Below are 17248 nucleotides of genomic sequence, written 5' to 3'. Positions count from 1 at the left end.
AAAATGCACTCAAAACACTAGGATTATACCCACTAGTAAATGCAGATCATATTTCAAATGCAAAGAAAAATTCTGCTAATGAGTGGTGGAAAGGCAACATCTTTTCCTAAAAGACTTCCTTGATTCAAAATTTTTTCCCTAAGGGAAGCAATTTTTTTCCATATAAATTCCTGGGAAAATACAATAGAATACTCTCTGTCAGATGTCAGAGAGTCTCCCTTAATCCCACCACTCTCAAAGACAGCTGGCGGACAAAGGAATTTTTGCAAATCTGGCCATAGAAAACATTAACTTCAACTGTTAATGCTGACTTCACAATCCATGTTGGATGTTCATCGCTACATAGAATAAGTTTGGGGTTTTTTCTCTCTTGCTATCTTAATGGTATTTTCTCTTTTGACTCTCTTAGACTCTAAGCTATTTGCAGTAGGAATTTTGTTTTCCGTATTTACCACTGTAATCCAGGCCTAGCCAAACTTAAGACACTTGGCTGTTATCACAATATATTTCTATGACAAAATCACTGTTTCCTCTTTGATCCGCTGAAGGACTCACACATGAACTTGCTAGAGTACAAGTGTAGTTACATGCCTCCCCTGAAAAGAAATGCTCTTTGATTGCTTTATTTCCCCACTAAGTCATGTGTGCCTGTGGAACATCACTGTGGCCTCAGCAGCTCAGATCTTAATAAATCTATCTCACTTGAAAGCATTCAGACCATTATTTTTTTTTAAGTTTTCCCTTCTCTAAAAAAAAAAAAAACCCACACAGAAATCTATTTCCAATCCTTACATCGAAATCTTATGAGATTTTGAAGACATCATTAGCTAGAGCTGAACACAGCTTTAGGGAAAGTCCTGGAGTTTGCCATCATATTTCCAATGGCATCCAAGAGTTTGGGCAGTTTTTAGTTGCTCACATTCTTTCTGATTTAACTGAGACAAGAGTGGAATAAGCATCGAAGAAACACTGAGCAAGAAGCTCAGAAGTGGACTATAAAAGCTTACCAGAACTTGTCAGGAATATTTTGGTCTGTAAATCCATCTGGAAATTGATCAAAAGGTGGATTTCTTCTCACGAGGGTCTGACTTCTGACAAAGAAGTCTCCCTGACAGCATTTTGAAATGTCTGCTTTAGGTGAGTAACAAGGAACAAAGGTACCTGCTATGCAATTTCTACCCTGTACTCTCCAGAAAGCTAGAGGGTGTTCTTACTTTTCTGAAAACCAGCTGGCTGATCGCAAACTGACAGCACTTGAATGGATCAATCCTCTAATCCTGCTGTATCTCAAGTGTCCTACTAGGTCAATTAGATTAAATACCTCAGCAATATTCACAGAGCAATCATTTTCAAGTACTGTTTAGCTTTTTGCTAATGAAAATAGCAGTTAACTGAACATGTGTTCAGAGAGCATTTTAATAAAGTTAAGAAACATACACATTTTTTGGAAAATGCATAACTTAATTTATAGAAACCAGGAAAATTATCATATACTGGTACCTGTACTCTATACAGATTTCAGAGCTTTCTTATAGTAACTTAGAGAGAGTTTCTTATTTATGTAGATGAGATGATCTGAAATTAATCTTCTCCATGTTTTAATTTCCATGAAGACTTCAAAAATGAAATTTCATTTAAAGTCAGCAGCACCTAAGTGCGATGGTAACTCAGTGTGATGGTTTAGTTAAGATTAACTTTTTAAAATTTTTCTTTCCATAAAACTTGGCAGCAGCTGTGAAATTTTTCTTAGATGTATACTGTGCCATACATGAATGTTCTTACTCCAGGCTAGAAATGAGTAAGCTCCTTATATTGATAGGAAGTGAACACAGTAGACATCCTTCTGAATAACTAAAAAGAACTGAAATCTTTAGTTTCTATACAGACTTGCCTCTTTCAGCTAGAAAACCCACTGCCGGAAGGCCTTAAGTAGCCCAAGGGAAGCTTTATTGTAATGTTGTTCTGTGAAGTTTACCTGCAGCTGCATAAATGCTTCTCCAGCTCTTCCTGTATCTAGGAGGCAAACTAGATCTGCTCATCAACAGCCACGAAGGGAGGGGAAATAATATGGACCCATACACAAACCAGTCTTTCTAACACTGAAAACTCTTATTTGTGGGGTCAAACTGATTAATAAATGAGTATCAATTTGGAAATGAATGTACAGAGTCCATTTTTTTCTTTTTTCTTTTTTTTTTTTTTTAACTTCCAACTGACCTGAATAAACCCACCACTAAAACATGGTAGCAATTGTGACCTGGCCCACATGCACTGCATTTCAGGGTATGGGTTTTCCAATGATTTAAAAAGTAGGACTATCCCACAATTTATACAATGTTTTCTGCATTTGTTCAAAAATTCAGTCGTTATTTTTAACTGATACTGAAGTGTTAAAAGGTATTTTAAAAATATCCTGTTGCTATCCCTGAGTAAGACACTGTCATAAAAAATTGTTGTCACAACCAGACAGATACAAAGTAATTCTCATGTTTGAATGATTTTTTAAAAGCTATGTTGTTTAAATTATATAGCATTTATTTTTTCTGGAAATGGGCAGAAGAACATGACTCTTAAATATCATTTGTTGTTGAAAAAGGAGAGCAACCCACTAACCACGGTGCTACATTTTTACACTGAAATAGCTTTTTTTTCTGTATTCTAGTTGCTTATCAACTAAAAACTCAATCAGATTTCTCTCCAAATAGATTAAATGGAAATATCCTCAGTATTTACAGCTGAACCTCAGGTATATTATAGAACATTTAGTTTTTCTTTGTACATTAAAAAAAAAAAAAGAGGAAGAGAGCACAGTATTTGGAGGAAGACTTATGGTGGTGTTTCTGAGGTGTTGTTACCACTGAAACACAACATAACTATCACACTGAATTACCGGTCTCATGAATGCTGGGAGCTACTCTGCACATTCAGATGACAGCAGAAGGTGGGTGTGCTGAGGAAAAGCTCAGCACCTACGGAGTGACATCTCAAAGCTATCCACTAATAATAAAAAAAAATCATTCTTATTCCACTGATAATAAAAAACACCATTTTTACTTCATTGTCATGTTTTGCATCCAATAACTTTCCAGTCCATATTCCTGTAAGACTGGAAGCCAGTACAATGTTGCTCTTTCCTCCTCAGTGAACAGGAGGTACCTGCAGTTTCCCCATCTACCTGGTAGTAAAGTATAACTGCATCTTCACCTCGCTACCGGGCAGAGACTTTCAGAGAAAGTCAACAGAGCTGCGAAAATAGGACAGGCAGGACCTAACTCTGACAAACACTACAGGAATCACTCAAGAGCCAGCACAAAAATAATTACTTCCATGACTACATGTCTGTAAAAGCTGGGTCTTCTCCACACCAACTGCCAGTGTCTGCTGATGACAGATTTTTATGGTGTCTTTCTGCCAACCTGCTGAAAATAATATGCCTTTTTGTTTCTGAAAGTGGAAAACATGTTATGTTGCTGCATTTTATTCTGATGGGCAAAATACACACTACTTACACTTCCCAGCTATCGCAAGCAGGTTGTCTGGCTTAGCCTGTGATAAACCGAAGGCTAAGTAGACACCTCCTCTTTTGTTTTCATTTTCTAATATTGCTTTCACCACCTTGGAAGTGGTAAAAATAATATCACCCAAGATGAGAAGAACAAGATGGGAGGGAAATACAGTTTAACTAACGACACAGACCTCATGCAAGTAAAGGAAAGTCCATTTTTAAATCAAGAGAATCTGATTTCAGGCCAATTTGGAAACCACAGCAGATAAACGGTTGCCTTAAACTGGGGGAGTCAAATTCTTCATTTTGTTTTAAAGAAAAAAGATGTTGTATTGACTCAAGTCTGAGCCCATACAGCATTGAGATGAATCCAAATCCATGATGCATTAGCAAGCAAAAGATTATGATGTCACCACAAATGTTATGAAGTCACTATTTCCAAAACATAAAAGCAGAAAAACAGATTTACAGGAACCGGATAGGCCAAGTTAGGACTCTCTTCTTTTTTTCTTATTTTTCCTTTGAAGAATAATAAGTAAAGCTATCCAATTTGCAATCATAATACTTGTTTTCTATATTGCTCATTAGTATGACATAAAGACCAAATAAAATGGAATGATTACAGGTTTTAAAATAAAGTAACTTATTGGACTGAAATAATTCTGTGCATCTGTTTTTCATTTTCAATTTTGTTCATATCAGTAGTGCGCTATTTTCATTTACTTATACCTCTGGGATTCAACTTTTTGGTTCTATCTTTACAGTCCTAGCATAGTCATTATACGGTAAAAGGGATGGGGTGGAGGAGAGGAACAAATAACGGGTGAAGCTGCAGCAAATGGCACAAGGATACAGTCCCTTCCTGGAAAGAGGATTTTGTGGCGAACCATTTCTCCCATAATGCATCCCACAGACCATATATCCACTAGAACAGCAGAGACAGGGAAGTGAAGAAGGAGGAAAAAAAAGCAAAGTTAACTACGACATTTCACTCCTAAAGGAGGGGAAAAAGAGCAGGTTGATCAGAACAGTACAGTTTGTTTTGTGGTTTTGCTGGGTTTTTTTCATGTCTCACCAAAAGCTAAAATAAATAAGTAAATAAGTAAAAGCTGTGTCAGTCAGCTCAACAGTAGTTAGTAACAACGGTGGAAAAAGTTTAAAATGAACATTTTTGGGAAAAGGCCCACAGCTAGCAAGTGAAGATCAAATAACAACTGCACAGACCTGTGGTATACACTGAGTTTATGGTGAAAAAACAACTTTTTTTTTTTTTAGAAAAAAATAAAAGCAAAAAAACCCCCAAACCCAGACAATGATCATCTGGAATAAATCCCACTTGCAGCCAGGCAGTATCTAGTCTTTGTCCTACAGGACTTAGTCTCTCTGCAGCAGTACACAAGAGGTTCCAAATGGAACTGCTCACACAAGTAAAGGCCGTATGGATAAATACCACCCTTAAGGGTTATTTAAAACTCCTGCTTCAGGATCTGTACCTATGTCCTATCTATAGGTACCTATCTATATGTATCTGTCTGTACCTACATACCAACTGGAAAGAACTGAAGAGTGTGACCTGTGTGGACTCTGCTTTTTACTGTGTAGGTACTCAAAATAAATGCTAAAACAAACGCTTCGCAGGACAAGTACCAACAAGACGAAGAGCCTTTCTTATCTTCCTGATCCTGCCTTCAGCTTTTAGATGCAATATGCATAGTTACGTTATCTACTTGACTTGGGTGGGGGGTTTTTTTGCCCTTTAAGTCTTACAAGAAAAAAGGCTAGAAAGACAGTGACACAGTATGCACAGAAAGAAAAGACCTGTATTCCATGTGACGGGGAAAAAACTGCTTTCAAATGCTTTAAAAGACTATGTTGTTTCTCAGCTTTGAATCCTCATTTTGTGGTCATGTTTGACCTACACAACCAGTTTCTCCTCTTTTTCTTCCCCCTTTTTATCCTTCAAAAGCAATCCAAAACAAACCAAAGAAACAAACAAACAACTCATTTCTTGGTAAAACAAAATAAAGGTGAAATGTTTCATTTGGGAAAAGGAGGGTACAGGTATCAGGGGCATGGGACAGCAAGTGCATGCCTGAGGCAGTGGCAGAGTTTTCTTCATAGTGACAGTTTTGGGACCTTCTACAGAAGTGCAGCAAACTGGTGATAATTATGCATCTTCAGCCAACCAAGTGCAGAAAGAAAATGAAAGCAGTGAACAGTCCTTATACAGGCAGAGTGCATAGTAAGACGAAAAAAAAGTAGGGGAGCTTCAGTAATGTGGCAGCATAGGCCAGTGCAGGGAAGCAAAGAACAACCCTTTCTGTTGACTTCCTTGGGAGCTGGATCAGAGCCTCCAAGCAGACCAGCTCCTCGAACAGCTGACCTTCATTTTCAAATATTTTGTTTTCTTTCTCTGTTTACTTTATTTTCGCTTTATACAAGTAAGATGAGATCATTCGTCTTGAGCCAGATTCATTGCCCAGGGAAGTCAAAGGAAGTCTTTATGTTAACTTCAGTGAGCATCTGATCAGGACCTTTGGATGTGGCAAACATTCTTAGTACCTTCCCAGCTGTGTACTTCATCGCAAAACTGTGTCTAACTTTTTCTTGGTGCAATTTTAATCACGTGAAAAGCAAGTGCTTTCTCTGTCCTTTCAGGGACAACAACAACAATGGTAATCATCTACTAAATGTCTGGAGAAAAAAAAAACTCAAAATAATTCATTTCACAATAGAAGGAACTCTCTAAAGTGTGCTGAGCCTAGTTCAAATTTCTATCAAAAATATCAATTACAAAATACTTTAAGGAAGATTATTCCTTTTTCAGAAATTTTTCTGTACACTTAGACTCTGCTTAATAATTCTCTACTTTTTAGACTTTCATGTTAAAATGTGTATTGTAAATTCATAAACATCACAAATAATTCATGCAGAGACTTGCTAATTTTGGAAGAGGTTGTGTGAGCATACATTTATTCTTGCTTAAGTCATGGAATCAGCTCCCAAAATCAGCTTCACTGCCCTTTACAGGATGGAGTTGGCTGTTAGTAAAAGTTCTCCTGCAGGTTAGCTAACCTCTTCAACGTAAATTAAGTAGGAGACTTTTTAATAAATTCCTGGTTTTGACATTTGCTGTATTTGTCATTGAAAAGTCTCCTTGTCAAAGAGACAAGTGGTAGCTTTTGACAGCAGAATCTGAGTCATAGTGGATTTTTCTCCACTATATGTTGTATCCCCTCCTTTCCTGCCTGGTCTACCTGGCACTCAGATGCAATTCTCAGTTTTGTTACAAAATGAGAATCACTTACAAAGTTTTCCCTTCGTCCCCTGCAAAATGTGAATTCTTCCTTACCTGCTTCTCTATAGTGAGCACCCCCTACCTGCTTTTCACAATCTTTCCAGGGACCAAGAGGTATCCAGATCCCTCACAGACTGTTTAGACCAAAATCCTATTTACATCTAGGATTTACATACAAATTAGATGCATGTTTTTTTAGCTTCAGCTTTTTCCTCTTCTCTCCAACTCTACTTTCCATTACAAAAAGACAAACTACAAAATTTATACCTAGATCTTGACCACATGAAACCTGTCAGCAAAACCTGGGACTTTAGCTAAACCTATCAAAAAGACAGAAACCATTCCTGAAATTCAGATCTAGCTCTGGATTTGGAGAAATTCTGGAAGGGCTAGGATTCCCTATTTCAGCTTGTACCTCTTCTTCCCTCAAACAATTCAGAGACCCAGCTCAAATTTGGAACACATCACTCGTTCAGCAATTCCAGTGGTTCCCACACTGTTTCACAGCCACAGAAGCCAAAGACATTCTGGTCAGAAAGAGCTAATTGTATTTGTTAAGTTCAACCATAACTAAGAAGTTTCTCATTACTCTGCAGTCCCACACTGATAAATTCACCAGCACTGCATCCCAAATACATTCTGTAGCTGCAGTACACCACAGTGAGAAACTGCTCTAAATGACCTTTTAAATTCAAGATGTCATTTCCCATTACATTTTCTTTTTCTCCTTCTGGCGCCCCTTACAATTGTAGAGGCAGACCTTACACTTCAGGTTGCACTGTGCTTGCTATGAAATTGCAGCCCTACCGTTCTCCTTGTAGCCCATTCCCAAGATGACCTCTGGTGCTCTGTAGTAACGTGTCACCACATATGGAGTCATCATGAAGCTAGTGCCTGCAGTCCTGGCCAGTCCAAAATCCAAAATCTTCAATGTGCAGTCAGATTTTACCACAATATTACTTGGTTTTAAATCCTGCAAAAGATAGTGAAAAGACATATGACTGTCCTTCATAAAGCCGGGCACAGCTGTGATATGGACTGATATTTTAGTTCACCCTTCAAATATTCTTTTACTCTTCTGACACAGTTACTATCAGAAATACTTGTAAATACACAGCAAAACCTTGCAAACTCTTCGGGAAGATGTTCTAACTTGGCATACTGTGGGGCTTTACCCGGGTAGCAGGAACCTACTGGTGTTAAATTCATTGTATTTAGCAGTTCAAGAAACTAGGATTAGTATTAGAGTACCATTTTGAGTATATATATATATTTTTAATGCTGTGAGCCTAATAGAGACATTCCAACTGTACGTGTGGAGATACCTTAATGCTTCATTTATAATCAACTCATCCTTTGCTGGATGACTATCTGGAAGCCAAATCTATCAACCTTTGCTAAACATACAACGTGCCAAGAAAGGAGACCTTTGTATATTGTAAAACAACATCCACTTTGTAACGCATTTTATCAGCCCTTCTTTTCTTCCTCTCATAACGGAAATACTTTTTGGATTTGTTTTTTCAGCTGGAAATCCCAAATTAATAAAAGCACATTTCAATAAAGAAGTTACTCAGTATATTTTCAATCCATTCAGAATTGCCTCCTGCTCACAGTCACATGAACCGTTCCCTCTGTTGTCAACAATCACATGTAGCACTACCTCTGGCATTCATGGCCAGGTACCGCACCCTTACCAGACACAGCACTCCGACGTGGAAAAGCAAAATGAGAGGATGCATTTAATATAGACTTAGCAGTCTTTTCATTTGTTTTAGCACACGTAAATGATGGCAAATGCCAATTCCATATGCCCTGACCTCTGCGGATCCTGGTCAAGCAATACTTGCACCACACTACGACATCAATTCAAAGTGTCTGAATGTCATGCGTGATGCATGTAGCCAGCTACAATTTCAGGAGAAATAACATTTACCAACATGTTTCAGAGATCATAATCACTTTGATGATTTCCAGTACTTATTATTTGGTTATTATTTATTTTTAATAATCACATTACCTTTTTGTCTGATTAAGTTCACAAATAATCTCTTTCCTAACACAAGCATGAAGCTACTCTGCTAAGGGGATGGACTATGACCCGTAAGTTTATAGTCATTTTACTGGGAGATAGGGCTTTGATCCACAGTACACAAGAAACTCAAGTGGTTTCTAAAGTCTTCATGATGATGGCATATGCTGCCTTAAGTTTTAAACCAAAGGCCCCTTACCCTGTGAATAATTCCTGCAGAGTGAAGATGCTTGATACCACAGAGCATTTGGTACAGTAGATAAGACATTCGCTCATGGTCTAGCTCCATCTGAATGACCTGGCACAGATTGGCATCCATTAACTCCATTACCAGGTAACTGAATAAAAAAGCAAAGTCATAGGGTTATTGTCTGTATTGAAGAGGAACCATAGCATCATCCCAAATAAGTAGCAATGCTTTTTCTTGCTTCAAAATTCACTTTATTTCTGATGACTGGGAGTAGCACTGCTGGAGACTGGGCCCACTCACAATGGTACCATTGTGGTGTTTGTTTCTCACTGCACCATCTCACTGCAGAGACACCACTCTTTTAGCGACACAGCAAAACAGGAGGATTGCTGACCCTTTCTTGGTGCATTCCCCATGACAGACTGTACCCTACATGGGCAAACAGGCAGCACGACACTGAAACGTGCAGAAAACAGAAGAGCCACAAGCACCAAATGGCACAACTGCTTGGCCTTTGGCCATTATGAGGAATGGCTACCACAGTACATGTAGGAATTGGAGAGTAGTAGAGATGTCCGAGAGGCTAAAATATGCATCCCCATGCAAAATCCTCCTAAGGTTGCATGGCTGCACACAATTCTCATTACAACTAATTGGTCTTGTGCTTCTGATAAATAAGCTTCACAGACAACCTCAGCAGGACATTAACCCAATTCCCTTTAGCAGTAAGTTAATACGTTAAACGCATCAGCTAATGTCTTATGAGACATCTGATAAGCACAGCTGATTCATAACTGTAATATTACATTAAAGCACTCTCAAACTTTGGGGAAAACACTAGCTCTCCATTTCAATGTGAGCTGCACACCTTGTATTCTCTCCAGCACTAGTTACCTCCTCTGATCTGCACAAGTCTGCAGTGACAATATTATGTGGAAATTCCATATACCAAAACCAGAACAGTAGTCGCCTGACTTCAGCCATTGCTATCTGTCTGTTACCACTACCGATATTAAAGTAGAGAATGGGAATACATTTCCATACAATGTATACAGACTATGGGAAAGACTGAAAGATAAAAGGAGTACAACTATATAAAACACTGAATATTTAACATTTCATTCAGGGCAGGTTCATACTACGCAAAGTAGTGCTTGTGCAACAGGGCAATGTTCAGCTGAGATACTAATTGTCCTCTACACCTAGCACTAGTTCCCCAGGCAAGTAATTTTATGCAGTCAAAGGTTATATCAAAACAAATATGAAATGAGGAAACGTTTCACATCAGTCTCTTTTACGGGAAATTATTTCAAAAGGAAGTGCCACATTTCAAAATCTCACACACGTCAGGGGAGTCACATAACAGCCATCACTTCCCAAGCAAACTAATAACACAAAAGCAGGCTCTTTTAACTACTCATACCCTTTCCTCTGTGTGTGAAGGCAAATGCAAACACACTAACCCTCTCAAGAAGAGCCACGAGCAGGCTTTCCACACTATTATAGCGCTTAGGAAAGCTGGTATTTGGTACCTTATAAGTGTCAAAAGTGCTCTCAATACGGGAATGCAGAATATCTGTCTACCCGCAGTGTAGACTACATATGATCTTTTCTTGAGGGGCTTATAACCTTTGTATGTTGCTGAATTATTGCATTCAAGGTACACTATAATGCCCCACACGTCTCTAAAGCTTTAGTTTAATTACTGCCTGTGTTACTTACACATCCTGGAACTCCTCCAGAGATTTCTGTGGTGTGAAGACATTTAATAAACTGATAATCTGAAAAGCAAAGTAAGACAAAAGGATGAAGAGAAGTGATAAACCTAAGCAGTTGAACCCATTTTGAAGTGTGTGTTAAAGGATAAACACTGTTTTTTCACTGCTCAATTTATACTAACACCTCTCACTTTATGGATCAGTAAAAAGTCGACAACACTCAAAATAAAATACCGCAGATGTCTAAGATTTCTTCTAGGTGCACTTGAAATAGTTTCTGAGAGAAGGATTAGTGATGATCAGTGACAAACCAAAATGCTAAGGGTGCGACAGTCCTCTGAATTTTGAAGTTACTGGTTCAAAGACCAACTTCAGCTCAATCTAGCATAGCGGTATTCGTGCTACAGCCAGAAATTTCTTATATATGAAGAATGCTCATCTCAGGGGACAAATAATCAAGGACCATCTTATTAAAACTAAACAGAAGACCTTCCTTCTTTCTGACATGGCCTCAATTCCTTTAAGGGCACATACACACACACGCTGACACAAATTCCATCATGAGAGGTCCTGCTTTTTAGTAGAAGCACTTTAAAATGGTAGACACATTCTGGGCAAAGACATCTTGCATACTGCAACTCTGTTTTTACTCATTTTTTCCAAATGGGTTGGGCTGTTGAAAGACACTGATAAGAATGCGTGAAACAGCATAGAGGAAAAACGTGACCTCAAGGATCTGAATTTCCCATGCTTTTCTTCTGTGCGCGCAACAGAGGTAGAAGGTACCAGCACAGCCACCATGAAGACAACATCTGAATGTCTCCCTCCCTGTCTCCATCACCTCTCTAGGCTTTCTAACAGGAATGGTTCAACATTCTTTCTGTCTACTCCACATATTCTGACTGATTCTTGCCTCCACACAGGTGCCTTTACAATCCTCTCCTTCCTTTGCACTTCTTTGTACAGACAGGTTAAAACTCTGACCCAACCAATGTGGTGCTGTTATCAGCTCTTATGCAGCATTTTTTAAATTATATATTTTAAATTAATACCACTCCTGATGCCCCCCTTTGCTCTTTTCAGTCCATTAAAAATATAAAGTGAGAATGCATCATTCTCCTGCCTACAGGGAGAACTACTCACTCACCCCTGCATTTTCCAAGCCCCGTGTATTGGTCTGACTGAGGGTAGTTTCCATCCAAGTCAATAGGGAAGAGACAGGTACAGTCCCGATCAACACAGTGGAAATGTAAGGATAAGTCAATGCCCAGAAGTGGGGCAGAGGACACTATAGGTGACAAGTCCTGCTGTTTGCCATTTTAGGGTCAGTCCTTTTTCTTTCCATGTGAATTTGTGATTGAGAACAAGTGTCAAATCTCACCCTGCATCACGCTTTTCAAGCTCATTTATGCTCTGCATAAGGAGAAAGAGTCATTGCAGGATCTGAGGCAAGAGTAAACATGTAGCAAACTGAAAAATTCCCTCCTAATGAAAAGGAAGGGGCACACAGGTATGGCACCAAGCCACAGCAGGAATCGAGGAATTGTTGGAAAATTAAATCCTTGGGAGATCCCTTGACAATGCAATGGGGCAATGCTACATAACTCACTACAAAAAAGCAAGCTTATACAGTGTCAAGCAGATAGTTCTAACTAATACATAGATGGTTACAATTAACTGACAGCCCTGGAATAACTCTTTTGCTGCAGTGTAGTAATATTTTCATTTGTTATGGATACTAAATGTTACACAATAGGTAGTGGATGTAAGAAGCAGGAAAGTCTAGAACATGCTAGTGCTGTTTATTTCAACAAGAACGCTGTGGTTAGAAGGAATGGCACAATGTGTTGAGGCTTCAGAGTCCCTGGTTCCACAACATTAGCTTATACACAAATACGTAAGAATGGAAAAGTGGTTTTGGTTCTTAATTTTCTTCAGCAGTTTTGCAGCAACCTTCACTATGACGACCCTGTTTAGGAACAGGAAAACACACCCGATCAACACGTGGCTCAGGGGCTGGTGCCATCGGCGGAATTTTGGCTTTTTTGATCATGGGGAGGTTTACACGGCACCGGGCCTGCTGGTGACAGATGGAGTTCAGCTGTCTCACAGGGGGAAAAGGATTCTCGCTCATGAATTGGCAGGGCTCACTGAGAGGGCTTTAAACTAGTTTTGAAGGGGGAAGGGGATAAAACCAGGCTCACTAGAGATGAGCCTAGGGGTGGCGTGCCGATGCCGGGGGTGAAATTGATAGCCCAGCTCAAGTGCATCTACACCAATGCACGCAGCATGGGCGGCAAACAGGAGGAGCTGGAAGCCATTGTGCAGCGGGAGAGATACGACTTAGTCGCCATCACAGAAACATGGTGGGGTGACCCTCACGATGGGAGTGCTGCAATGGATGGCTATAGACTCTTCAGAAGGGACAGGCGAGGAAGGAGAGGCAGTGGGGTGGCCCTGTATGTTAGGGAGTGTTTCGACTGTCTAGAGCTCAACGATTGTGATGATGGTACAGTTGAGTGTTTATGGGTAAGGATGAGGGGGAAGGCCAACGAGGCAGATATCCTGCTGGGAGTCTGTTATAGACCACTCAGCCAGGATGAAGAGGCGGATGAAGCATTCTACAAGCGGCTGGCAGAAGTCTCACAATCGCTAGCCCTTGTTCTCGTGGGGGACTTCAACTTCCCGGACATCTGCTGGAAATACAACGTGGCAGAGAGGAAGCAGTCTAGGAGGTTCCTGGAGTGTGTGGAAGACAACTTCCTGACACAGCTGGTAAGTGAGCCTACCAGGGGAGGTGCCTCGCTTGACCTGCTGTTTACAAACAGAGAAGGACTGGTGGGAGATGTGGTGGTCAGAGGCTGTCTTGGGCTTAGCAACCATGAAATGATAGAATTCTCGATTCTCAGTGAAGTAAGGAGGGGGGCCAGAAAAACCGCAACCATGGACTTCCGGAGGGCGGACTGTGGCGTGTTCAGGACGCTGGTTGAGAGAGTCCCTCGGGAGACAGTCCTGAAGGGCAAAGGGGTCCAGGAAGGCTGGACATTCTTCAAGAAGGAAGTCTTAAAGGCGCAGGAGCAGGCTGTCCCCATGTGCCGTAATAAGAACGGGTGGGGAAGATGACCGGCCTGGCTGAACGGGGAGCTCTTGCTGGGACTCAGGGAAAAAAGGAGAATTCACCACTTGTGGAAGAACGGGCAGGCAACTCAAGAAGAGTACAGGGATCTCGTTAGGTCATGCAGAGAGGAAATGAGAAAGGCAAAAGCCCAGCTAGAACGCAATCTGGCTGCTGTTGTTAGAGACAACAAAAAATGTTTGTACAAATATATTAATGAGAAAAAGAGAGCCAAGGAGAATCTCCATCCTTTATTGGATGCGAGGGGGAACATTGTCACCAAGGATGAGGAAAAGGCTGAGGTACTTAATGCCTTCTTTGCCTCAGTCTTTAATAGTCAGACCAGTTATCCTCAGGGTATTCAGCCCCCTGAGCTGGAAGACGGGGACGGCGAGCAGGATGAACCCCCCGTAATCCAAGAGGAAGCAGTCAACGACCTGCTACGCCACCTGGATGCTCACAAGTCTATAGGGCCCCATGGGATCCACCCGAGAGTGCTGAGGGAGCTGGCGGAGGAGCTCGCCAAGCCACTCTCCATCATTTATCAGCAGTCCTGGTTAACGGGGGAGGTCCCGGATGACCGGAGGCTTGCCAATGTGACGCCCATCTACAAGAAGGGCTGGAAGGAGGATCTGGGGAACTACAGGCCTGTCAGCCTGACCTCGGTGCCGGGGAACATTATGGAGCGGTTCATCTTGAGGGCGCTCACAAGGCATGTGTGGGACAACCAGGGGATCAGGCCCAGCTAGCATGGGTTCATGAAAGGCAGGTCCTGCTTGACCAACCTGATCTCCTTCTATGACCAGGTGACCCGCCTAGTGGATGAGGGAAAGGCTGTGGATGTGGTCTACCTGGACTTCACTAAGGCCTTTGACACCGTCTCCCACAGCATTCTCCTCGAGAAGCTGGCGGCTCACGGCTTAGACAGGTGGACTCTGCGCTGGGTCAAAAACTGGCTGGATGGCCGGGCCCAGAGAGTTGTGGTGAATGGAGTTACATCCAGTTGGTGGCCGGTCACGAGCGGTGTTCCCCAGGGCTCAGTACTGGGGCCAGTCTTGTTCAATATCTTTATCGATGATCTGGATGAGGGGATTGAGTGCTCCCTCAGTAAGTTTGCAGATGACACCAAGTTGGGCGGGAGCGTTGATCTGCTCGAGGGTAGGAAGGCTCTGCAGAGGGACCTGGACAGGCTGGATCGATGGGCCCAGGCCAACTGCATGAGATTCAACAAGGCCAAGTGCTGGGTCCTGCACTTCGGCCACAACAACCCCATGCAGCGCTACAGGCTTGGGGAAGAGTGGCTGGAAAGCTGCCTGGCGGAAAAGGACCTGGGGGTGCTGGTTGACAGCCGGCTGAACAGGAGCCGGCAGTGTGCCCAGGTGACCAAGAAGGCCAACGGCATCCTGGCCTGTATCAGAAATAGTGTGGCCAGCAGGAGTAGGGAAGTGATCGTGCCCCTGTACTCGGCACTGGTGAGGCCGCACCTCAAATACTGTGTTCAGTTTTGGGCCCCTCACTACAAGAAGGACATCGAGGTGCTGGAGCGTGTCCAGAGAAGGGCAACGAGGCTGGTGAGGGGTCTGGAGAACAAGTCTTATGAGGAGCGGCTGAGGGAACTGGGGTTGTTTAGCCTGGAGAAGAGGAGGCTGAGGGGAGACCTCATCGCTCTCTACAACTACCTGAAAGGAGGTTGTAGCCAGGTGGGTGTCGGTCTCTTCTCCCAAGTAACTAGCGATTGAATGAGAGGAAATGGCCTCAAGTTGCACCGGGGGAGGTTTAGATTGGATGTGAGGAGAAATTTCTTTACTGAAAGAGTGGTTAAACATTGGAACAGGCTGCCCAGGGCAGTGGTTGAGTCCCCATCCCTGGAGGTATTTAAAAGACAAGTAGATGCGGCACTTGGGGACATGGTTTAGTGGGCGTGGTGGTGTTGGGTTGACGGTTGGGTTCGATGATCTTAGAGGTCTTTTCCAACCTTAATGATTCTATGATTCTATGATTCTATGACCCCTCATCCTGTACAATCTATACAATGCATCTATATGACTAGGTTTCAGATGAAGTCCAGAACAAGGAGTGATGCTTGTGCATGGGTACTCCAACTCAAGACACACTGCTTTTGAGTCACAAATCCCAGTGACAAGAGGATGGAGCCAGGATTCCAACAACCACTTATGCATTTCTGGATAAGGTGTTGACGAGAATGTATTCTGCTCTATCCCCTTCTATCACCCTAACCCTACTGCAGCACCCCCATTTGGCATAGCCTTTAAATAAGCACATGGAAGATCCTCACTCTCTCATGTGGGCATATAGAACCAGAAAGACTGTAGCCCTTGAGCATAATTTACTTTTCATTTCCTCTGGTTTAAAAAGGCACCCAACAAAACAGTTTTCTTTCTAACAAACCAGTATACATACCACTTCTCTGGTTACCTACTGAAGACTTACATTTTTATGATTCACACACTTCATGAGGACCAGCTCCCTGTAAGCTCGCTTGGCATGAGTTTGGTTCTGAAATGGTCTGCTGAGCTTCTTAATAGCCACGTTTCTGTCAAGGACGGCATCATATGCAGCACTGCAGTAATTACAAACACAGGGGTTATGCATCTTAGAGGATACCCTGCATTTCTCATGGCAAATTCCTGAGCCTCAAGTCTACTATTGCCTTTTTTTCCACTGAGAAAAATACTGGGACAAAAGAAGGAAAGAGTTTCTAGTGAGAAAAAAGAAGACATCAAAAGGAAACATGTACCACCACATCAGCAGAAGACAGCATGCACCACTACTTCTGAACTCCAGTTCCATAGGAAATTAACACTTATTTTCAAGGGGTGGAAAAAAAAATTAAGTAACTTCAAATAAAAATACAATAAAAACTGGATGAGACAAAAAGTTGTTTCATAAAGCAACTCTCTGTGCATTGGGTACAGCGGAGAGGCTTTTGCTTTTCTGTCATGATTAAGGACACCTTCACCAAGTGGCTCAATGAACAATTGCCTACTTTTATCTAGAATGAAGTTGGTATTTTCCTTATGATATTTCTAACGGAATCAAGTTATTTAATCATTCTTCGAGATTGTATCATCCAATTCCAATAACATACCTAGAAACAAAACCATTTCACAAAATTTCTTTACCATTTCCTTCTGATAATGAAAAAATTTGTTACATATGCTTAGTTAAAAATTTTGAAAACATGAAGAAATACAGGCTCAGGTTTGCAAAGTGGGCTTTTAATGCTGGGCTCCTAAAACTCTCCTTAAACTTTTAAATGTTTTGTACAACCTTCAGTTATTTTTATAATCTTCATCTCCTATGAATTTGAACCACTTATTTTGGTGGTTCAAATCCGACTACACAAATTTTGACTTCTACATTTCACAA

General features: G+C 41.4%; 1 protein-coding gene across 8 annotated transcripts in view; it reads right to left on the bottom strand.

Moving 5' to 3' along the window:
* The window catches only part of MAPK10 (mitogen-activated protein kinase 10), a 179067-nt gene that overhangs the window by 54774 nt on the left and 107045 nt on the right, over positions 1-17248 (bottom strand). For 7 of the 8 annotated variants that reach the window (XM_076337018.1, XM_076337020.1, XM_076337024.1 and 4 more), the window contains 5 exons: positions 16310-16439; positions 10748-10806; positions 9035-9173; positions 7611-7776; positions 4359-4430 (listed from right to left, as the gene is read on the bottom strand). In XM_076337018.1, the coding sequence (XP_076193133.1) occupies positions 4359-4430; positions 7611-7776; positions 9035-9173; positions 10748-10806; positions 16310-16439 (566 nt within the window). The remainder of the gene's footprint in view (positions 1-4358; positions 4431-7610; positions 7777-9034; positions 9174-10747; positions 10807-16309; positions 16440-17248) is intronic. The other variant, XM_076337026.1, reaches the window with a different exon arrangement.

Source organism: Aptenodytes patagonicus, chromosome 4 (genome assembly GCF_965638725.1).
Source record: "Aptenodytes patagonicus chromosome 4, bAptPat1.pri.cur, whole genome shotgun sequence".
NCBI lineage: Eukaryota > Metazoa > Chordata > Aves > Sphenisciformes > Spheniscidae > Aptenodytes > Aptenodytes patagonicus.
The sequence above is the reverse complement of the archived record's forward strand: the minus strand, read 5'-3'. Positions and strand labels throughout refer to the sequence as shown.